Source organism: Enhydra lutris, unplaced genomic scaffold, assembly GCF_002288905.1.
Source record: "Enhydra lutris kenyoni isolate GAN:26980312 unplaced genomic scaffold, ASM228890v2 scaffoldscaffold39, whole genome shotgun sequence".
NCBI classification, from domain to species: domain Eukaryota; kingdom Metazoa; phylum Chordata; class Mammalia; order Carnivora; family Mustelidae; genus Enhydra; species Enhydra lutris.
In genome coordinates, this window is record NW_019154123.1 from 23,814,609 (window position 1) to 23,839,263 (window position 24,655).

Here is a 24,655-nt window from a genome sequence, read left to right on the forward strand (position 1 = left end):
TGTCAATTGTCCTTTAGGCTTCCCACAAGCTAGTTTTGTTAATTACATCTGTGGGGTATAATTTAATGTTTCTCTGACCTTCTATAAATTGGTAATTGGAACTGGGGGATCAAAATGATGCAGGTTTGAATTTTTAACATCTGCATTTCATATGTGAGGTTATGATGAGCCATTAGGAGGTACTTCTGAAATTTTGACAGTGATGGATGATGAACTTCTAAATTTGTTCATTCATTAATAGTTGTACACTGGTCATGTTCTACCTTTCCTTTCTCACCTATTAGCTGGAATACTTCTATAAAGAGCAATTTCTCCTCGTTCATACATAAGAAAGGGCCAGATAAATGGATTCTTCATTTACCAGTTTTCAAAATGAATTGGTTCTCTAATGATAATTTTTTTAATAGACTCACTATATTTGATGTGTTTCAATCCTCAGCAGTTATTATCCTATTACTGTTCAAGTTTCCCATTTTTGGCTAATAGAAACCTCCTTATTTTGGCTCCTGAGTCCTTTTCACAGAATCCTAATAAACTCTGATTGCATCCTTTTTATCTGGTATTAAAAATACTTCAGGGTTACCTTGCGTATTTTTTACCCCAGACATAAGAGTCAGCCTTTTCTCTAAAAAGCTGATTCTTTTTAGAGAGAAAGGTTACTGGAGACCCCAATTTTTACATGAATTTCACAACCATTTGGTTTTAATACATTACCGATATTTTAAACCTACAGACTGACCTGAAGAACACTGTCATTTTGTTACAGCTATTATTTAAAAAAAAAAAAATTGGCTTATTTTAAAAGTTGTATTCAGGTGTTCTCTCTCTTGCTGTCTCTCTTTTTACTAGGTCTTTTACATTATACTATAGTAAAACTAAGTACTTCATGTTTTTGATAAAAGTTGTTTAAATTGGGAACTTTATTTGTTTCATAATGGGAAACTAAAAGGTAATGCTTTAAAAGAAAAGGAAGTATCTAAGTATTGAGAGAGAGAGACAGAGACACTGTTCTTTGGGGAATCATCAGACTTGGTTTCTGCATGTACTTAGCTTCAAATGGATATAACTCAAATAATGAATCATGGAACACTACATCAAAAACTAATGAGGTGGGGCACCTGGGTGGCTCAGTGGGTTAAGCCTCTGCCTTCGGCTTGGGTCATGATCTCAGGGTCCTGGGATTGAGCCCCATGTTGGGCTCTCTGCTCAGCGGGGAGCCTGCTTCCCCCTCTCTCTCTCTGCCTGCCTCTCCACCTACTTGTGATCTCTTTCTCTGTCAAATAAATAAAATCTTTAAAAACAAAACAAAACAAAAAACTAATGAGGTACTGTATAGTGACTAACATAATTTAAAAAATGGATATAACTACCCAAAGTATTAGTTATACTAATTGAAGAGGTTGCCTTTAGAAGATGGGAAATGAAGTGAGGCACAAGGACCAGGACTGTGTTCTTAAGAATCCATAGAGAACTATAAAACTATAAACTAAAAGCTATAAAACTAATGCATAGGGCGCCTGGGTGGCTCAGTTGGTTAAAAGTCTGCATTGGGCTCAGGTCATGATCTCGGGGTCCTGGGATAAAGCCCAGGGTCAGGCTCCCCAGTTAGTGGGAGTCTGCTTCTCCCTCTCCCTCTGCCCCTTCCGCCTCTCTTGTGCACACTGTCTCTCAAATAATAAAATCTTAAAAAAAATGTATATTTATATTTCTCAATATAAGTGCAGAAATATCCTATAAAATAACTTTCAAGGTCAGTAAAAATTTCAATATATAAAAGCTTACTCTTACATGACTAGACTATGAATTAAGTCATATCTACTCTGTACAGATTTCTCTCACAGTAAGTCTAAAAAACAGGTGTAATCTTTAGAATTTTGAAAAATTTTTCCCTAAATTGTTAAAATTATCATTAATCCTTATCTTGGATTTGCTAAATAGAAAATGCTAAGAAGAAAATTATATTTAAGCAATTTTCTCCTTAATATTCACATTGTCAATGCTGGCTATTTAAAGCTGGAATTTCCAAATGGGCTTTTATTTTTTTGCATGTGGGGTTATTTCAATGTAGTTTTGTTTAACTGTGGTTATTTGTAAAGTTAATAGATGTATTTATTTTGAGGAAAAAAAAAATCAAGTTGTTAGCAGGTACTTTACAATGACTATCAGTTATCTTAAAAATCTTTCTCTTACCATTGTAGATGAGTTGAACATGGCCTCCCAAGAGCCAGAAGAGAGAATCAGTCACAATTTGGAATGAGTGTAGTAATTCATCTTTTTCTTCACCCTTAATACACACAGACAAACCCAATTTACTTTTCTGTAATTGCTCTATTTAAAAAAAAGAGAAACTTCTCTCTGGGGAGTCAGAGGACCTGGTTCCCAGATCTTAGCTATTCATGATCTTATAGCCTTTAGTTTCTTAATTTATAAAATTTGTGTTATGGTAGAGTCGTAACACAAATTCCCATAGTTCGTGCCACTTTAATTAACTTAAATTAATTAAATCTAGAAATGTGCAAAATTTATTTAATGCTAACATCCCTCAAAATGCCAATGGAGATGCTGGAAGAATTTGTGAGGTATTACATAGAAAGCCTATACTCTACTACTAAGTTTAATTCCCTGCCTACAATACTCTTTTTTTTCTAATTTCTTTGTGGTATATATTTTATTTTTTTTATTATTAACATAAAATGTATTGTTTCAGGGGTACAGGTCTGTGATTTACCAGTCTTACACAATACACAGTGCTCACCACAACACATACCCTCCCCAATGTCCATCACCCAGCCACCCCATCCTTCCCACCTCCCTCCATTCCAGCAACCCTCAGTTTGTTTCCTGAGATTAAATGTCTCTTATGGTTTGTCTCCTTCTCTGGTTTCGCTTTGTTTCATTTTTTCCTCTCTTCCCCTATGATCTTCTGCCTTGTTTCTTATGCTGAAACCACTACCTTATCCATATTGTATGTCTCATTCAATTTCACTCATAATTTTTAAATTTTTTTTTAATTGAAGACACATCTCAGGTTTTCTGTAAGAAATATCTTAAGATCTGGTCTACTTTACTAGCCTAGGCATGAAGTACAAGACTGTGTCTATTCCTTATATACTTAAAGCACCTCAACTGGAATTTAATATCCCATGATGACTTAGTTATTTCTCTTCATAATTCATGAAAGTTGTGAATCTGCTCAATCTTTAATATAGCAGTAGGCCCAAATGTATATATAGCCAAGAACTACTACAAGATAAAAGAGTTTCAGCTTTATAAACTTGTGATTCCTATAGGTCCGATAATCAAACTGAGCTGACATTCACAGAACATTCCACACAACAAATGCAGAGTTCACATTCAAGTATAGAGGCAGTCCTTGCTTTTTGCATGGTACCATGTTAAATGAACTTGAGCATATCAAAATCTTTACATGTTTCTAATATGCATGAATTTCAATTAAGATGGCACTGTACAAAGCAAAGACAGCTTATAATGAAACATTCACCAAGATAAAAGGGCCATAAAACAAGTCAGAAAAAATTTCAAAGGATTGAAATGATACAGAGTATGTTATCTGACCACCAAAGAATTAAGGTTGAAATTGGTAACAATAAAACATCAAGAAAATTCATTCAAATGTGGAATTTAAGAAACAAAACAAACCAGCACAGGGGGAAAAAAGAGGAAAACCAAGAAACAGACTCTTTAACTATAGAGAACAAACTGATGGTTACCAGAGGGGAGGTGGGTGGGCAGATGGGCTAAATAGGTGATGGGGATTACGAAATGCTCTTGTGATGAGCACCAAGTGCTGTATGAAGTGTGAAATCACTAAATTGTAAACCTGAAACTAATATTACACTGCATGCTAACTAGCTGGAATTTAAATGAGAACTTTAAGAAAATCTCAAATATTTGGAAATTAAGCAACTTACTTCTAAGGAACTGACAGTTAAAAAAAAAAAGATAGTACATATAGCATTTAGCATAATCCACCCAAAAAAAGCTTGTTGGATTAAACAAGCCCTATGTTTGGGTTCAAATATTTCAACTGCAGAAGATCTGAAAGATCAGGCGCACCTGGGTGGCTCAGTGGGTTAATCCTCTGCCTTCGGCTCAGGTCTTGATCCCAGGTCCTGGGATTGAGCCCCACATCTGGCTCCCTGCTCAGCAGGGAGCCTGCTTCCCCCTCTCTCTCTGCCTACTTGTGACTTTTCTCTCTCTCTCTGAGTCAAATAAATTTTAAAAGTCTTAAAAAAAATTTTTTTCAAAAAAAAAAAAAAAAAGAAGATCTGAAAGATCAAATAGAAAAAGTTCACCTTTATTGTTTTTGCCACGGAAGCTATTAGGAAAGTGCTGGGCCACAGAACAATACTTTCCTCCACTCTAAATTAAAATAAAGGGGATGTTTTAGGAAGATGCTATGGAAATAAATATCTATGGGTGCTGCTTAAAGTTAAGAAGCAAGGCAAATCCTTCAAAGTCATACAGTATGCTTCAGCCAGCATTTTAAAATTTCACACCTAGAGATTATTTTTGGTTATAATTTTAAAAACGTTTGAATCCACTACTCTAATTGTACTTTCAGCCAAGTACTGCACATGTGAAAAACAATGTGGAACATCTTCTCAAGAATTTTGGCTATTAAAACACTAAGTAAACACATATACCTTAGCTGCATTGATGAAACATGTTTGCAATCGTCTCCCCAAAACCAGAAAACTTTCTGTAGCTGATGGGAGTAATTCACTGTAAAATTCCTCTGCATCTTCTCCTGGCTCCAAGCCCACACAGCAATGGCTGAAATAAGAGCACAAATCTGTGACTAAGTTTGTGTTAATTATAAATTTCAATTGAATGCTAGAGTTTCTATAGACATGGTGCCTTAATGAGGATTTTTAGTTCTCTCTTTTGTTGCCAAGTCAAAAAGGAACTTCTGATGGAAAATAAGCACTACAACTTTCTAGAAAAATAAGTGGTGTGGACTTTGCCTGTACTTAGAGCCAGTAGTCCTGTGTCCTAAAAACCTACTAGTCAACTTTTTGGGAAACAAAATACACTTGACTCACAAATAAGAAAAATAAGGCAAGTCTTCAGCTGTAAACACTTTAAAAGCAATACAGTATCTTGGGAGTCTAATTCATGAAAAACATTTGTGCTGGTATCTTTTAGACTTCTGATAGCTAAAAAATACCCAGGGTAGGATTAGTCTACAAGGGACAGATTAAGAAAGCAAAACACTTTAATACCAATTCTACTCTCCAAGAGATCTAGTTTCTTAAAGTCTGCAAAATATCTGACTACATATTCCTTATAGCAGAGGAGTAAACAGTAAAAATCTAGCTCTATTAGGAACACTTTGTAATTTACTTTAAAGGAGAGAAAGTCTTCCTCTCTCTCTATCTGCCTGCCTCTCTGCCTACTTGTGATCTCTTGTCAAATAAATTAAGTTTAAAAAAAAAAAAAAGGGGGGCAGCAGGCGCCTGAGTGGCTCAGGGGGTTAAAGCCTCTGCCTTTGGCCCGGGTCATGATCCCAAGGTCCTGGGATCGAGCCCCTCATCGGGCTCTCTTCTCAGCAGGGAGCCTGCTTCCTCCTCTCTCATTCTCTGCCTGCCTCTCTGTCTACTTGTGATCTCTGTCAAATAAATAAAATCTTAAAAAAAAATAAATAAAGGAGAGAAAGTCATTTAGAGAAATGAATCCTCCTGAAACTGCTCATAAAGGTCAGTCCCTGGATATAAGATGGGTATACTCAAACCCCTCAATAATAAAAATTATTTGTGTAGACTACTATTAACAAGAGTCCCTAATCCAAGAATGGTCTCTAATTAGTAAATATTGCTGTCAGACACTTTTTAACATAATGTGAAGACACTGATAAACAATAGTGACTACCCATGAGTATGCTAAAAACTTAACTGGTGAATGAATGCTCAATTTGCTTTTTTTTTGTACACCAGTCCTAAAGTAATGCTAACATAGATCAGTTTCTCTTTCTATTTTGGTCGCTAAAGTTAATTATTTAAGAGTGTCTATTTTGATTGTGAACATTAATAAATAAAAATTGTTTTTTGTACATTCACAAACATGGGGATTTCTTAAGATCTGGATTCCACCCCAGAGAGCCTTAATATTTTCATGAGCCAAAATATCTAATCAAAACAAAGGCTTTATTTACTTAAGGAAATAATCTTGAAAATTAAAGTATAAGAAAAGAACATTATGTACATTTGTTAATTGTTTTTTCTAACTATACACCTTGAATCTGGCCTTTATGTAGTAACAAATTAGGAATAGCAGTTTTGAAAGGTAAGATCAATTAGTAATGCATGCTTTTAGCTACTTAATTGGGAAGTAGCTTAGGCACTGAGAACAACTGGTTTATTTCTTTGCCTTTCTAAAAAATAAATGATTTTGATCTTTTCTCTCAATTTCTAGCATGGCAGTAGGTCAGTACATGCTGCTTCTGAATTTTATTCACAGAATTTTGGTTACCTAATGAAATACACAATTAAGATAACTAAATCAATACAGCATGGAACAACTAGTTTATACATCTGTTCTCCTGTAGTATTTTGCTTATATCTTTCATTTCACACCTCTTTCATTCAGCCTTGTATGATAAAGTCACATAACTGCCATCTCATCTCTATTCTAAGTTTTTCCAGTGTAGAGTCGGTGCCTTAGTATCTTCATTTTTTTCATATATTCTTTAATCAATAAAGAGTCTGTTAGGTACTTGAGACTCAGTGGTAAGCAAAAGACATGATATCATCTTCATAGGACATATGCAGCAAAATTTTAGACAGTGAAATATTCACAAATATAGTTAAAAACAATAATATATGGTATGAAGGAAAAGTACAACCATAACTTACCACAAAGAAAGTTGCCAGTGCTTATTAACCAGATGAATAAAAAGAAGCAAATGTTATAAGTAAGAATCTACTACTAAATCCTCAGGAACAAGTGGACTTATTGCTTCACTTTACCTTAATATCTGTGTAAGCTGAGAAATTGTAGTCCAACCGCCCTGGATTCGAGAACAATCTTGACTGAGCACCAAAAGGCAATACTGAATGAGATCATAACAATATATATCTTGTTTGATTTTCTTCAACTCTGAGCTTCCTAAAGGTGTGTTGTTTATTATTTCTAAGGCAAAAGCAAATAGGATATACTTATTTTTGCTCAATAAATCCAAGAGCTTTTTGTATTTTTATAGTTTGAATAATTAAAAACACTTTTAAAAAGAAAACAAAATCACTGCTTTATCACAAAGTTAAAATTTCTCTGAGCAAGTTAGAAACAAATGCCAAAACTATACCCATGATGGAATTATTCTATTACTTAAAAAATGTTAGCCAATCACAAAAAGATTTTCTTACTTTTTTTTTTTTTTTTTTTTAAGATTTATTTATTTTGGGGGGTGGGAGGAGCAGCGGGAGACAGAAAAAGAGTCTTAAGTAGACTCTGGGCTGACTGAAGAACCAAATGCAGGGCTTGATCTCATAACCCTGAGATCATGACCCAAGTCGAAACCAAGGGTCACATGCTCAGCTGACTGCACCACCCAGGGGCCCCAAGATTTTCTTACCTTTTAACTTCAACAGTATAACAGGGACATTCTGCTCAGGACTTTTTGCAACTTCGGCAGCTAGAGATAAGATCCTTGGGTCTGTACCTGTTGGCTTCATTTCTTATATCACCTATATTTTAACAGAATCAGAAAGACAAAGGTTAAACAGCCCTAAAACATTTGCTCCCTAAATAATGTCTGGAAAACAGTTTCAATATAAATAAAACTTTAACTTTGCTTGCTTTGGGAAGTGAAGGGTACATTTTTCAATTTCTTTCTTATAGAAGACTCTGGTTTTTCTAACTAAAATACATCTAAAAGAGCTACAGACTCCTATAATTTACTGTGACAGCTACAGCACATATGATTTATCATGCACTAAAAGTCATAAATAGTGCTAGATGCTCCATATTCACTCTTTCTAATCTGCACAGCAATCCTGTAATAGAGATTACTTTATCACAAAAGAGAAACGAAGTACAGAAAAGAGCCAACATAGGCCTGAAACAAGGTTGGCCCCTGGTTGGTGCCTAGGAACTTGGATTTTGGAAGGGTTTCCATCATTCCCTAATAAGAGTGGCTCACTGTGCTTGAAGTGTTTGTGTAAACAATGTGGCTTATGCAGAATGTCTGCTTTCCTTCCAGAAGTTTGAAATTCTAGTAGTTGGGAGTAGAGGATACCTACATGACCATCTTTCAATAAAGACCTTTGTGACTTAGTCTCTACTGAGGTTCTCTGGTAGACAACACTTCAAAATGTCAGAACTCATTATAGGAAGTATTAAGTGTGTCCTATGTAATACACTAGGAGAGGATTCTTGGAAATTTGCACCTTCCTCAGGATTTTGTTCCATTTGCCTTTTCTCTTTGTTAATTTTGCTTTGTATCCTTTCACTATGATAAATCACAGCCACAAATATGACTATATCCTAAGAACTGTGAGCCTTCCCAGTGAATCACTGAATCTAGGGTTGGTCTTGGGGATCCCCAACACACAACTCAGAAATGAAATGTAATTACAAGATAACAAAAGCTTGTTTACAAATAGCATAGTAAATAAAATTATCTTAAAATTAAATAAAAAATGCATCCCAATTCGTTAAAACTTTACAAAAAAATTTTAAGGCATTCAAAGCTCAAAGATATCATTATTTAATGAAAAGTACAATCTTTACTTATATTTACTTACATGAATTAAGTACAGGGCTAAATGCTTTTATATACATCATCTTATTAAATCTTCACAACAGAAGTATGAGGTAGAGCCTGTAATCATCTCATTTTACAAATACGAAAAATAAAGCTTCAAGAAGAAACTTACCAGAATTCCACCAGCATATGATGGAGTCAGTATTCAAATCCAGATCAGTCTGACTCCAAAGTCTATGGTTTTAGCTACAATGTTAATTATCCTCCCTTCCATGTAAAACAGTAAAAAACACAAAATGTATTCCCAAATGACACTTCTAACTCACTCACTTTTAGCTATTATTCTTCACCACTGGCACCACTGTCCTTTATACCTAAGACTTGGATATAATACAAGCATCGAAATGTTACTCCTTTAAGTAAAATATAAATCACAAAAAAATTTGGTAAATAAAATCTTAAAAAAATTTTCTGAAAATATTTCAAAGAAAGCCCACCACAGCTCCTGGTGTCACTCCTGGTGCATAGTAGACATACATCTTTCCAAGAGAGTAGATACAGTTATCTCACTCTTTCCAGTGGCTGCATTATGCTATGCTTCCTTTGTAAGAGTGCATCAAAATATATTTAAACCACATGGGTGTTCAAATGGGTGTTCCAATTTGTATTTCCACTAGCAACACATGAGGGTGCTCATTTTACTAAGCCTTCCTTAATACATACTGCTATCTTTTACATTTCTGCTAGATGAAAAATGGCATCATCTTGTTTTAATTTGTATTGCTTTGATTATTAGACCAATTAGGCACATTTCATGTTCATTGTCTGCTTCTTCTTTTATATAGTTTCTATTCATATCCTTCAACAATTTATATATTGGTTTCTTCTTCTGTAGAAGCTTTCAGCTTTTGTTATGGATCTGAGCCCTTTACCTTTTATATTGCCTGTAAACAATTTTTCATTGTCATTTATTTAAGTTTAAATATAGTGTCTCTATCACAGTTTTACAATTTCCACATACTCAAGTGTAACAATCTTCTATGACATCTACCTTGGTGACATTCTTAGAAAGGTTCTTCCTACCTTAAAATCTAAAATACAGTCTCTTAATTTTTTCTGGTGTTTTTATGGTTAGTTTTAGTGCTATCTTCATTCACTTATATCTTTATATTTTCAATACACACTTATTCGTGAATGGTGTATGACAGAAACCTAACTATATTAAGTTAGATGAGGTTATAGATTTGTAGAAAAGAACAAACACATACAGCTATCATAAATTTCTGAAGTAATATGTCATGAATGATATAAACAAAGCAATCTGAAATGTCACTTGGGTACATTTTTGAACTCTATTTAATTCATTAATCTGATTTTTTTTTTTTTTTTTAAAATTCCAGGGCTGGTACAACCTGGTTCATTTTAATACATGTTTGGTGAAAATTCACACCAGTAGGTAAAACTCATACCACCCTTGGTTGCTGCCTTCTTATCTCTTGATTCACTGCCATTTACCCAGGGGCTAGACCAGTGCCTTAACATATATCTGGTAGGTAGTTAATAAATATAAGCTGAAGCAGGGAATAAAAGTACAAACTTTGGGCATTTCAAAACTTACTTTTTTTTTTTTTTATTATTATGTTATGTTAGTCACCATAGAGTACATCATTAGTTTTTGACATAATGTTCATGATTCATTGTTTGTATATAACACCCAGTGCTCCATGCTATACAGGCATTTCAAAACTCACTTTTTTTTAATTATTATGTTGTGTTAGTCACGATACAGTACATCATTAGTTTTTGATGTAGTGTTCCATGATTGTATATAACACCCAGTGCTCCATGCAATACGTGCCCCCCTTAATACCCATCACCAGGCTATCCCATTTCCCCTCTCCTCTCTCCTCTGAAACCCTCAGTTTCCAGTAGTCCATAGTCTCTCATGGTTTGTTTCCCCCTCTAATTCCACGCGCCTTCATTTTTCCCTTCCTTCTCCTAATTTCCTCCACGCTATTCCTTATGTTCCACAAGTAAGTGAAACCATATAACTTTCTCTGCGTGACTTATTTCACTTAGCATAATCCCCTCCAGTTCCATCCATGTCAATGCAAATGGTGGGTATTTATCCTTTCTGATGGCTGAGTAATATTCCATTGTATATATGGACATCTTCTTTAGCCATTTGCCTGTGGAAGGACATCTCAGCTCCTTCCACAGTTTGGCTATTGAGGACATTGCTGCTACAAACATTGGGGGTGCATATGCCCCTTCTTTTCACTACAACTGTATCTTTGGGGTAAATACCCTGTAGTGCAATTGCTGGCTCATACAGTAGCTCTACTTTAAACTTTTTGAGGAACCTCCATACTGTTTTCCAAAGTGGCTGTACCAACTTGCATTCCCAGCAACTGCTTAAGAGGGTTCCCCTTTCTCCATATCCTCTCCAACATTTGTTGCTTCCTGCCTTGTAAATTTTTGCCATTCTAACTGCTGTAAGGTAGTATCTCAATTTCTTGACTCTCTGCTTTCTTTTTTATTATAATATATAAACCTCAAATTTCTAAATGAAAGTCTTTTTTAAGTAAAATAGGCTTAAAACACTGTGGTTCCCCTCTAGTTAACATAATAAAACACCACTGAAACATTATTATCACCAAACACGTGTGTAGGGCACTATGTTAGATGCATCAGTCATAAGAATTTTATATGGGACAGAGTCCCTGTTGTTCATGTTCTGGTTGGGAAAGAAAAAGTATACATGCATGTTTATACACATGTGTAAAATAAAATACTTAATTATATAAAATACTTTAAGTGCCAAATATATGACAGAGATGATAAGAAAACAAACCACAGGGTCAGACGAGTGGGCTTCTCTCAACCAGTTTTCTTATCTGTAAACAAAATAGTAATTCCTACTTTTTAGAATAATTCAAGATTTAGAAAAGAAAGCAGAAACCAAGGATGGTTCTAAAATATTGCCAGACAGTGGAGTTATACGTCAATAATGACAACCATTTGGAGAGACTTTACTATGTGCTGTGAATTGTTTTAAATCCTTTCATGTATTAATTCAATTAATCCTCTCAACAACTCTAAGGAGTAAGCACTATTATTCCCCCCCCCCATTTTAATGAAGGGCATATTTTAGTTTGCATGAAGTCACACTGTAAAGTAGGAAGCTGGGGTTGAAATACAAAAATTCTGGCTCCAGAACCTGAGCATTTAATTACCACACTAAACAATCTTAATACTTATTTAAAAAGTAGAATTTAAACAAGCAGATAGAGTAAGGGAGACATATGCATGTACTTGGCTAAAACAATAAATAGATGAATTTAACTAAGAAAACATGGGAGTAGAGTTTGATTACATACTGACCCTGAAAAACAACCATCGGTTGCGACAACCATCTGTAAACTTTTGTTGGATGCTTCTCCTCTAATACAACACTTCCCTCATCTTTACCATGAAACTCGTGAACTTTAAACAGGAAAAAAAAAAAGACAATTATTTTTCAATTATTAATGCTATTACCCTTTGCCACAGCAGGAACTTGGGCCTTGATCCTTTGGGAATCTCGACTTCCTGCCCGTGCCTGTTACTGCCTCCAAGAATCACTGTGAAGGAAATAAATAAAAGAAGGCTACCTAATGCAATCTGGTTGCAACTGATCCGAAATCTGTAATTTCTAACTCCGAATCTTTTCTCCCCTTCCTCCCCGATCCCTGTCCCGGTCCTAACACCACCGGGAACTTCTCTGGAAAAGATCATAAGGCGATTGCCCAGGTAACGGCGTCGCCTCCAGTGAGATCCAAGGTCCGAGACTCCGAGGCCGCGAGCTCCTTCGCTCCGGATTCTAGACCCAGCCTCGGCGGTACCAGGCCTTGGGCAAGACACCGGGCCTTGTGCCCCGCTCTCGCCCCTCCCCGGGCCTCAGTTTCTACTACAGATCTCCACAGAAAGGGCGCAAATCCTCCCGCTACGAGCGGCTATGTGCCGGGACGCTTGGCCCCGAAACCCTGTGGCCTTGGCTTCCCGGCACCTCGAGATTCTCTCCTTCCCCAGTCGCCACCTCAGGTGGGTTACCTCATCCTCTCTTCGTGTTCTCCTCCAGGAGACCCTGCTCCCACCAAGCACCTCAGCTGCGCGGCCTTCTCGCGGCGGCGTGCGTCGCAACGCGGGAAAGGGCCTGGCGGCGGGACCAGGATCCTCGGAGCGAGGGGGCGGGGCGTCCCCTCCGGGCAGCCAGTCAGCACGCGAGAGGAGCCCAGGGGGCTGCGCGCGTCAGGCGCGGGGCGGAGTCTGCCGGCTGCCCCGGCCAGGGCAAGTGCAGCTGCTTCAGGATGAGGTGGCAGACGGGAGGGAGCGCAGGTGGCCAAGGCAAAGTCGCAGCCAGAGAAAAATGATGAATGGAGCGGCTGGACTCTCGCACATGGACCGTCGCGAGCGGGTTCTCAAGTTAGGCGAGAGTTTTGAGAAGCAGCCGCGCTGCGCCTTCCACACCGTACGCTGTGAGTGAGGACGGTCCCCGGGAGTAAGAGGGAATTCTGGATATGGGGGTGTGGAGGCACAAACCTCTCAGAGTTGTGTTCCCACAGACCCCCTTAGTCTGCTGGAGATTGGGGTGTCCAGCGCTATCCGTTGCTCTGCCTGGAGTCCCAGGGGTTTCGTGGAAGGAGCCGGAGTTGAGCAGGTGTGGGTAAACCCTGGGCAGAGAGATTCGAGTGAGACCAAGAAGCAGAAAGGGAAACTTTGTGGAGGAGACCTACAGGGGTGACTGTGGAGATAGACGTGACGGGTAGATGATGCAGCGATGGACAGGGAAATAGTAAGGTGACAGATGGAAGGGTGCAAAGTACCGAACTATTATTATGCGGAGGAAAGGAATGCCTTGAGGCTGATAGGGAAATATTCCCTCTTTTCTTCACTTTTTCTGTCTCTGGCTGTTGAGAGTTCTTGTTTCGTGTGTTCCTGGGTAGATATTCTGAACCATTCCAGTAATCTGTATCTCTTTTGACCCCTAATTTCGTTCAGACAATGATCAAATACTGATTATCAAAATACTGGAGGATGTGTTATTCATTTTTTTAGAAAGTTATTTACTGCCCTTTGATTTTCCTTTTGATTGTCCTCTGGAACTAGTTTTGATAAATTACCCTCTGTTATCTTGAGTTAGAAAAAAGGAACTTTTATTTTAATGTTGGATGGTATAGATTCCAGGAAGGAAAAATATAGCATACTATGATTTGGTATGTAAAACATTTCATTCTTTGCATAGTAGCCCTCAGAATTATAGAGCAGAAAGGAAACTTTAAGATCTTTGAATCATAACCTCTTATTTTTATGTGGCAAAATTGTAAAGTAGGTATTTTTTCACTTCCTTTTCCCTGCCTTGTTCTTCCTGAGTGTCTCATCATTCTACCTTTGTCAGTGCTTAGACTATCAGAGATCTTCATGGTTTTTACTCTGAACTGCTCTATGCTTAAATCAAAATACCCAATTTAAAACTCAACAGACTCTAAAAGTTTATAGTTAAGTTATTGACAATCTAGTTATAGTAACTCAGGGTAAAAGTATAAAGACCAATAGGTTTAACTCTCCAAGGATATATTTGCATTTTATAAAAGGCTTTTGTTAAGCAAAATTAACATCCAGTTGGTAGAATAAACTGGGTAGATAATTGTTAACAGGTGATCTTCAACAGATCTTCAATCTTCATCTTCGTTTTTTTCCCCCACAACCCTGAGATCAAGACTCAACTGCCTAACTGACTGAGCCTCCCAGGCACCCCATCCTTTGTTTTTTCTGCTTTGCCATATTTGTCATCTAACATTAACCACAGTGAGACAGTTGGTGCTGGCTATGCAGTTTCTCTCCTTCAGTTCCATTTTCCAAAAGTATGATATAGCTTTTACCTGATTTCTCCATGCCTTTGTTGCAAATAGTATCTCCTCTCTCCTCTTCTTTCTCAGATTTGCAGTAGCCTTTTTAATAATTTTTCAAATCATAAAGTTTAAGATTATGAAAGTTTATTCATTTGATTGTTATAATTTCATATAACTTGGGTATATATTCTCTTTTAAGGACATGAATCCTATATGAAAAGAATATAAAATAGCCTTTGAAAACCTCCTTGCAAGTGCTTCAACATGCTGGAATTGTGCCTTTAGAGCTCAAGAATCAGTTGATCTATCTACAAGAATGAAGAAAAACAACAACAAAAATAGACAAAAGAATCATAGGAATAACAATCACAATAAACCCATATGTTTGAATACACTTAGTGCTGTGGAAGACATAAGAAAGGTTTTAGTCTCAGTTTTATTCTTGTTAAAGCAGGCAGAATCTTTCTAGATTTATTTGAATAAAAACAATCATTATCCTCGAGGATAGGTTCATTTACCATATGATCCTCACTCTTAAAGACTCAGAGTAAGGGATGGAAACTATAGAACAGGACATCTTACTTTCGTTCAGGTGGATCTAATTTATAACAAACACTAGATTGAGTCTGTATAATCTGGGAGAAAATAATATTCTATGTTTATGTACAGGGGTAATTATGCCTGTCTAATGTGCTGAGGCTTTGTACAAAACTGGACATGAATTCTGGCCTCCACCACCTATGTATGTAATGTAACTTTTGGAACATGCTCTAAACCCTCAGCCTCAGTTTTCTTGTACAAAAATGGTAACAATAATATCTACATTTCAGAGATTTTTTAAGGATTAAATAAAATCGCATAAACAACCTAGCACAGTAGTTGGTGCATGGTAGAGAATAAAGTAGTCACTATTATTATTGAAGGGTTATATCCATGTGTGTATGAGGAATGCCGATGAATATAATTAACTTAGACTTACAAAAGCATTTACCAGGGTTTAGCAATAAAACCTATCAAAAATACAGTCTGGCATGTGGTAGGGAAGACATGGGATGGTCTGTAAATGATAAGCTAAATGTTTAGCAACAGATACTACACTGGGTGGAAGAGTTTGAATAACAGCACACACTAGAATAACTTTTGAATTTGGGCTCATGCTAATTTTACAATTTATATCTAGATAAGGAACTAGACATTGAAATTCCCAAGTATGTAAATGACACTACTTTTTGCTGACATGAAATGATGAACTCATGGGCAGCGACTACAGGAAGATCGTCTGAGGCTTCAAGTGGAGTACTCCCCAAAAAGTGATTAAGTTTTGGTGTGAGCAAACATTAGAAAGTACACTAATGAAAATGGGATTAAAATTATATTTACAATGAATGTTCTCTGATCAATGTTGTATGTTGGAAAGGGTATGGGTTTTGGAGTTAGTTGAATTAGTTCTTATCCCAGGAAGTAAATTTATGATAGTAATCGTGATTCTTTTATGGAGATATAGACATTATATGACACTACAGCTGAAATAGTCAGAAAAGTGATCAGCATTGACTGAAAAAGCATTAAGTTCAAAGTAGGAAATGTTTTTCTACTCTATGCATAATATAATTAATTGCACTATAAAGAAGAAAATAATAGGGGCACCTGGGTGGCTCAGTTGGTGATGCATCGGGCTCTTGATTTTGGCTCAGGTCATGATCTCAGAATCAGGAAATCAAGCCCATCATGAAATCAAGAGATTTTCTCTCTCCCTCTACTCCTCCTCCACCCCTTCCCCTATCCCTCCTCCTGCACCCTCTCACTCTCTCTCTCTAAAATAGATAAATAAATCTTATAAAAAAAGAAGAAATAACATAGATGAAGGAAATCTACAGAGAATAAATAAATAGTAAAATTAGTGGTGAGTTTTCCAAACTAAGGAGAACTGAAAGAAAGAAACTGTGTAGTCTGGAATTATAGCAGCTTTGAAAATATATTTGGCGTTTGGAAGCATATGGAAAACATGAGATTACTCAACAAATTCTATAATTCTAGGTCTATACTTTGTTCACTTGAAACTCAAAAGTTGTATACTTAAAAAAACTTGTTTGAAAGTAAATAAAAGACAATCTTAATATAGAAAGTAATAAAAAGTAAAACTTACTCAAACAGCAAATAATTAGAAATATAAATAGGTTCAGAATAGTTTTGATTTATTGTTTATAAGTTCATCCTTATCATTAAGTAAAGCTACAGCTATTTTGAATACATTTCTGTCTCTTGTAGTTGTCCCATAGACATTTAGACTTCAGGGACTTGTGAATCTCTTGAAATTACACAGTACTTGATATGTATGTTCACACATGCATATTTTTTCCTGTGGAGAAGATCTATAGCTGATCTATAATTTTCATCAGATTCCCAAAGGGACTTATGACTATTCCTCACCTCCTAACAAGCCCCCCAATACATGCAAAAGTTAAGAACTGAATATCAGTCAAAAAAGCTATATTTTATGAGTGGATGGAGTATGTGGCTTGAGTTCCTGACTTGATTTTTTACTGGCTTCATTACTTTAGAGGAGTTCCCTATTGGTAAAATGTGGGTGAGAATCTTCAAAGAGTTGTTGTGAAGATCAAAAGTGAAGATATATTGGGGCGCCTGGGTGGCTCAGTTGTTAAGTGTCTGCCTCCAGCTCAGGTCATGATCCCAGGATCCTGGGATCAGCGTGGAGCCCCACATCAGGCTCCCGGCTCTGCAGGAGGGTCCCACTTCTCCCTCTTCCACTCCCCTTGCTTGTGTTCCCTCTCTTGCTGTCTTTCTCTCTCTCTGTCAAATAACTAAATAAGATCTTAAAAAAAGTGATGATATAAAGAAAAAGAATCAGCATTTGAACACTATAACAAAGGTTATAGATTAACAGCCTATTGGCTGAATTTGACAGTAGAGATTCTTTGTTTCACCCACACAGTTGTTGTTTTAACATAAATTTGTTGTAAATGTGTAAATATCAAGATATTTTATACAGAAATCTGATGACCAGCTTCTCTTTCAAAAATTAGAGATAACCTGGCCACACCAAACCTGTATTCCTCTTGGCAGCCGCTGGTTATCTTCTGGAGTTTGGGTTTATTCACTGCGGTTCCCCAGTGGTCTGCTTCACTGCCTTGGGTTACCTTTCTGGCCTCTTCTCTAAAGCATTATTTAGCTGTAGTTAAATGTAGTCATATCTCCCAGTATAGTCCTTTGTGTCACTGTCAGAAAAATATGGGCGATCAGAGAACCATGGTTTTGCTCTAAGATGTCATTTTTGTTTTGCCTATATATCATAGAGAATTCTTTTTTGTCAAATATTAAGTTTGGGTGCCCTCTATGAGAACAGAAATGTACTAGTGAAAAGTACAAAAGGAATATGGTAGTATCTACCTGAAAGAAATGAGAGTCTTGAAGTACAGATGAATCTGATCCTCAGGAAACAATTAGAAAACAAACCTTTTGCACATAATTTAGCTGAAATAAGTTTATACTTAAAATAAGCTTGGAGGTAGTTCAGAAAAGGATAAATATATCAACCAGAGTCAATTATAAAGAGCTCATATGTTCCCATTATATTAAAGACATTATGCTAGGAGCCATAATTCAGGAGGAATTAAAAGTATGAGGCATTATGCTTTAAAATAATTACAGTCCAAAAGGACATGTACAGGAAGAGGCAAATAATGCCATGTCATTTATGTTAGGTTTTGATGAGTGGTATGGTAAATGCTAAGAAGTGGACCCCCCCACCAAAAAAGAATATTTTGGAGAGTAAGGAAAGGGCTCCACCCAGCGACTACTTCAGGGAGGAGGAGACTTTGAAATAAGACTCACATTCTTTTTTTTTTTTTTTTAACATCCTATTTTTATTTTATTTTTTTCAGTGTTCCAAGATTCATTGTTTATGTATCACTTCCAGTACTCCATGCAGTACATGCCCTCCTTAATACCCACCACAAAATTCACATTCTAAGACCAAAAACAAAAGCAGATGGGCAAGCTATACGTACTTTAATAGTTTAGCTTTTTGTTGATTGAAAACTAGTTTGCCCTCAGCAATAATAGAAGGAGATGGCTCTGAAAGATATTATGGAAAAAGACATAGTGATTAGATGTGAGTGATGAAGAAGATAGAGGAACATTTACAGGAATATATACACTGGTGAGCAGAACCTTGAAGGATAGTTAAAATTAGAAGGTTGTGGACACTTTAAGACAAACAAAGGCTGTTACTGGGTACCCCTATAGGCCATGATGATAAATTACTTATATCAAAAATATTTTAAGTGGTATTTACTTCATTTATTCTGTATACATCCTTACAAAATGAAGTTTTCACTATAAGGTTTCAAATGATATTTACTAGCTCAAATTGCGCTTACCTTCTTTCTCCATAAACATTGATATCAATAATCAGGGGCACATGGGTGGCTCAGTTGGTTAAGTGTCTGCCTTCGGGTCAGGTCATGATCCCGGGGTCCTGGGATGGAGCCCCATGTGTGGCTCCCCACTCAGTGGGAAGTCTCCTTCTCTCTCTCCCTGCACCTGTCCCCCCTCCTGTGTGTGCACTCATGTGTGTGCTCTCTCTCCCTCTCTCTCTCTCTAGTAAGTAAATAAAATCTTTAAAAAAAATAAGGCTGATAAGAAAGGTTGTTGATTAACCTCTTATCTTTTTAGTCTACTAAATTTATGGTTCCTTATTCTAGCTTTAGCAAATATGAATTATATGATCTTGGGCAAGGGACTTAATTTCTCCCACCGTCCTCTGCCTTCTCTGTAAGAGGGATATTCACTACTTTAAGAATTTTTGTGAATCTTTGAGATAAAAGTAATTAGGGAAAATTTTAAAATAATATGTAAGTAATTGTATAAGTAATAGCTGTTATTAATATTTACTTTTGTATCTTTGTTTATTCTCTTGGATTTTCCTGCCTTCTGCTTTCTACTTTCTCTTTATTCCTGTGATACTAAAGTCTCAGTTCTAATTTGTTTTCTTAAATATTATTGTCTTTTAGTCAGTTGATATTAACACTTATTTCTCTAGAACTTCTTTTAAGCATCCAAAACTTAACACCTAAATTATTTTTTAACTTTCTCATTACCTTACTGCTACTAACTACCCAATTTATTTTCAGTCTTTATCCTCAGTGGTACTACTTAAGGATACACTGTAAATCAAATTCTTTCACATTTTCCATGTTGCTTATTTTATTTTTTTATCTGTTTCTTAAAATCTAGAAATAAGCATCAAGGTTTTAAGAGATATTGCATGTATTCAGTTTTTAATAAGGCAGCATAAAGAATAAATCATATTATAAAGAAGATTTAGTGTGAATTGTTTATATTCATATGTGCTTAGGGAAGTTAAGAATGGATTTCATTTCTTAGAGTCGTTATAAGAATTAAATATGAAGTGTTAAACAAGATGCCTGGCAGGAAGTAAGTGTTCCATAAATATTAGCGATTATAATTACCATTGGGAAGCAGGGCCAGCTTTTGTTTATTGAAAGAAGATAATTATTTGTGGAGCATAACAAATAGCATGGAGAACAAGGGGAGATGGAGAGGAGAAGGGGGTTGAGGGAAATTGGAAGGGGAGATGAACCATGAGAGACTATGGACTCTGAAAAACAATCTGAGGGTTTTGAAGGGGCAGGGGTGGGAAGTTGGGGGATCCAGGTGGTGGGTATTGTAGAGGGCACGGATTGCATGGAGCACTTGGTGTGGTGCAAAAATAATGAATACTGTTATGCTGAAAAAATAAAAAATTTAAAAAAAAAAAAGAAAAGGAAGAAGATAATTTGATGAACACTGGAATATTCTCTTTTCCCAAGATCTACCTATTATAGTTCCCTAAATTCTAATAAATGTTCAGTACTTTGGATTTAGACTTTTTGTCTTTGGCTTCCCTGTTAATATAAAGATCTGTCTCTTGAGGTAGGGGTAATTGGGGTAGGCCTTTTAGGGATTGATAATGTTCTGCTTCTTGATCTTGTTGCTGATTACATATGTGTCACTTTGTGAAAATTCGTCAAGCTTATGACTCATGTTCTAGCTTGCATGTATCTTTTAATAAAGAGTTAACCTGGAAAAAATATATGTTACCCGAGGAGTTCTATATCAGAATTATCAGTCATTTATATGAATTCATGTGAATTATTTTTAAGTTGCTCCCATATCTTAGAGGTTTATAAACTTGTTCAGTATATGAAATATCTGAGCACCTTAAATTCCTTCTGAATAATATATTTTAATAACATTTGAATTATGATTTAATTCAAAATGAAAACCCATTTTAAGTTCTTCTGAAGATTTGGTTAAATTTACATATCCTTTAATGGTAGGATTCATGAAAAACTCAAACTGTTAGCTCAATGATTGGTTTTCCTTAAGTTTTCCCATGACTATGTGTTTTCCATATATTCATTAATTACGTATTCTGCTGGGACCGAAGACAAGTGATAACAGATACCCAAGATGGCTTAAGAAAAATTACAGGAGGAAAAGCCTGAAAATTGAAAACATTCTACGGTACTAGTTTTTAACCAAATTGTGAAAACACTGACGTTATGTATTTTTTAGCAGTGGAACATCTTAGTTTAGTTTATCTTGACCTAAACAGGATTCAGAGGGAGCATGGTTTGAGGAATACTATTTTAGAGTTTAGCTGTTTCTTTTTTTCTCAGAATTATACATATGGAAATAAAGTAGATTAGATTTTATATGTAATATGAAGACTCTTCTAAAACCATTTTAATTACTGGCTGTTGCAAAGTGACTTATCGCTGAAACATGTTCGTATTTTTAATATCCAGGTACCCAGCTATTGTTCCATTTTGTAAAAATCCATATCTGTCTCTATTTTTAGATGACTTCAAACCTGCTTCTATTGATACTTCCTGTGAAGGTGAGCTTGAAGTCGGCAAAGGTGAACAGGTGACAATAACTCTGCCCAATATAGAAGTGAGTATTTGTATATATTCAGACTGAAAGTATCTTTTTGCAGGATTTTTACTAAATTCAAATGAAAATAATTGCACAGTTTATGTAGTGATAGTTGAAGTAATTAACAAATACACCAAAGCAAAAAAAAAAAGAAAAACTTTTTTTAAGCCATTTTAGGTAAAGCAATCTGAAATATTTTTTAAAAATACTTTGGTCTATTTAATAAGTTAAACACTTAGAGGTCTAAACATATATTTTTTAAACTAGTATTATGAACCAGATTTTGTACTATAAACTAGGAATAATAGCATATTCCCAGCCTTCTAGTCCTAATCTGTTATAGCAGGACACACAGATGTCTAATGGTATATATTAGAGCATGTACAAAATTCTGTGCTAGTACATTTGTTGATTCAAATACTCTGCCTGGTAGAATCTTCAAAGGCTTCACAAGGCAGATGCTATTTGAGCTGAGCCTTGAAGGACAAGTAGAATTTCATCAGGCAGAAAGGGAGTAGACTATTCTAGGCAGAAGGAACAGTATATAAATGGCTCTAATAGAGAAAGAACAAGAAGTTTGTGGAATAAATGAATTAATGTAGTAAATAAATAACAGAATTATGAAAAATGATTGATAGAAGTAGTCTCTGGAAAGATGATTTGGGATCAGACGGTGAAAAATGTATCATCTTCTAATGTAGAATTTCGACTTTATTCCATAGGTATTAGAGTACCATTAGAGATTTCTGAGGAAAGTAGTAACATGATTAGATTTTTGCTTTTAGAGTGATTTTAGCAATAGTTTGGGGAATGTGTTAGAAAAAAAGACACTAGGTCACGGAGGCTTTAGCCAAAGTTTTGTCCATTTAAAAAATTTCCAGATGTTTCCAAATACTATTTACATAAATAGACAAATTAAGTGTTGCTCTAGTTTTCTCAGTTTTTGAGTTAGAAATGTCTTTGCATTCAACTTGTTTCTTTTTTTTCTTTTATACTGACTTGAGCTATTCTCAGAGAACACGAAGACTGTAACTTTATATTTTAACCTACAGAGAAAGCACTGGACTGATATTTTTTCTCTGTTTTGTTGAATTTTTTAACAGAAATTATTTTGTGCTAATTCATCGACATTCTTGTTTGCATTTATGAGATGATTTGTTGTGATTGGAGATAGAGCGAGCAAGCTCTCTATCCTCTAGTCTTCTAGTCTTCTTATTTTTTATCAGCCAACACTATTTATTGAGACCCCACTATTATGTCAGACTGTATCAGTTGCTGCCTCTGAAAGAATTCCTAAGGTTAATTAAATTTGTGGAAAGACTTCTCATTTGCTCCCTTACAAACTGAAGGAAATGAACAACCAATTCAGTGTGAGATATGTGGATGAATAAACTTTTGCCTTATTCTGTTATGAAAAGCTGGCATCTCTAAATAGTTTGGAAATTTTGTACCCATAAGTCAAAGGCCATTTTGCTTTATGATGTTTATTAAAGAAAAACCTAAACTATCCCCTTAATTCTAAAAGTTATTGAAAAACCTTAAGTTGATAACTGGTACCACTAGCCTGATCTCAGGTCATAGGATTATTGATCAGTGATGATTGGTTTGTGGAAAAAAAAAACTTTAACTGGTTTCTTCTTTGCCATGTAGATTTTTTCCCCTCAAATTAACAATCCTTCCATCCCCATTCCTTGCACTGCTTTGCTCTTACAAGCAGATGGGGGTTCTTACATTTATTAATGAAACTTTCTCATTCACACATATCCTTCTTTAAGCAAGAGTTACCATCCACCATGTTTTTGGTTATGATCTCAATCGAGATATCTCTTTAGAGAATGACAAGTATAGAGGGAAGTTTTCAAACCTTCACACTGTAAATTTCTAAAAGAGCAAAGAAATAATTTGGGAAGAAGTAATACCCCTCACCAGTCCACTAGAGATATATTCAAAAAGAATATGTCTCAATATTTGTGTGCATGTATGTATGCCTGAGAAAGAAACGGAGGGCAGATGGGCCATATTTGCACATACCTTCTGTGTGGCAACTCCTGTGCTAAGTAGCTATTGGGAACAGCAGAAAACTAGACATGGTCAGTGTCCTGAAAAATATTACATTTAATGAGAAAGACAGGAAATAACTGATTAAAATATTGAAATGTAAGGACTGTCACAGAGGCAGAATATTACAGAAGTGTAGAAGAAAACTCAGCAGAGGAAGAAGAGATGCCAGGGTGTCCTGTCTTGAAGAAGAGTAGAAGTTACCCAGGTAAAGGAAAGAGGGAAGACATTTTAGGCAGAGAAAAGAAAAAGACATGGGTTAAGACAAGGCAACAAAAAAGTCTGTTATGTTTGAAGAACTACGTATAAGCCACTCTGGCTAGATCAGATGGAGTCCACTAGGAACATAGTGGGAGATGGAAAGGCATTTAGGACTCAAATAAAAAAGTGTTTAATGTGTAATGCAAAAGAATTTTAAGTTCATTCTATAGCCCTTTTAGACAGCTGAAATAAAAGAGAATAGTTAAAATTACCACCTGTAGAAAGCAAATATTTTTTTCTGCTGGCCATACAGTCCTAGAACAATTGTGAATAAGAGTAGAAATTACATTCTCAAAAACATTTTGTGGTTTTCTTCCCTTAAGAATTTCTTTAAACTAGTAGGAGGTTTAACATTTCTTCAGAGTTCTTAAGTTTATGGAAATGTAATGAATGTTGGTTGGGGCATTTAGATTCCCTATTTTCTCTGTGAACTTGCTTTCATCATCTGGGTAAAAATGACTAGAAGCTAGAAGTCATCCTATAAAATGGAACTTTCATTATACTATACTTTCAAGAGTACCTTCAGTTTCTGGCCATTCCTTCATAGGGTAGATTTTCTTATTTTCATTCCTCTGGATTTCCTTTGTTAATGCCGAGTAGAAGAACCTAATAAAAATGAAGACTATAAAGCTAATTAATATTGGGCATTTACAAATCTCTCTTCCTTACAAATAATTCTCTATATTTGGCTATTATAAAATTTCAAAATGTTAAATTTTGAGGGGAAAAGACCTAACTATAATGATTTGTCATTGGT

General features: G+C 35.8%; 2 protein-coding genes across 4 annotated transcripts in view; one reads left to right on the plus strand and one right to left on the minus strand.

Annotated features, from left to right (window-relative positions):
- The window catches only part of LOC111155015 (IQ motif containing B1), a 61,813-nt gene extending 49,471 nt beyond the window's left edge, over positions 1-12,342 (minus strand). The window contains exons 1-5 of one of the 2 annotated variants that reach the window (XM_022515008.1): positions 12,266-12,342; positions 7,595-7,706; positions 6,990-7,152; positions 4,668-4,797; positions 2,191-2,284 (exon numbers count right to left, since the gene is read on the minus strand). In XM_022515008.1, coding sequence (XP_022370716.1) covers positions 2,191-2,284; positions 4,668-4,797; positions 6,990-7,152; positions 7,595-7,694 — 487 coding nt within the window. In that variant the 5' untranslated portion in view covers positions 7,695-7,706; positions 12,266-12,342. Of the gene's footprint in view, positions 1-2,190; positions 2,285-4,667; positions 4,798-6,989; positions 7,153-7,594; positions 7,707-12,109; positions 12,234-12,265 lie in introns of those variants that run through there. The other variant, XM_022515009.1, reaches the window with a different exon arrangement.
- Positions 12,343-13,036: 694 nt separating this feature from the next.
- LOC111155000 (ELL associated factor 2) overlaps positions 13,037-24,655 on the plus strand; it is a 45,270-nt gene continuing 33,651 nt past the window's right edge. Inside the window, exons 1-2 of one of the 2 annotated variants that reach the window (XM_022514990.1) lie at positions 13,037-13,242; positions 21,503-21,597. In XM_022514990.1, coding sequence (XP_022370698.1) covers positions 13,134-13,242; positions 21,503-21,597 — 204 coding nt within the window. In that variant the 5' untranslated portion in view covers positions 13,037-13,133. The remainder of the gene's footprint in view (positions 13,243-21,502; positions 21,598-24,655) is intronic. The other variant, XM_022514991.1, reaches the window with a different exon arrangement.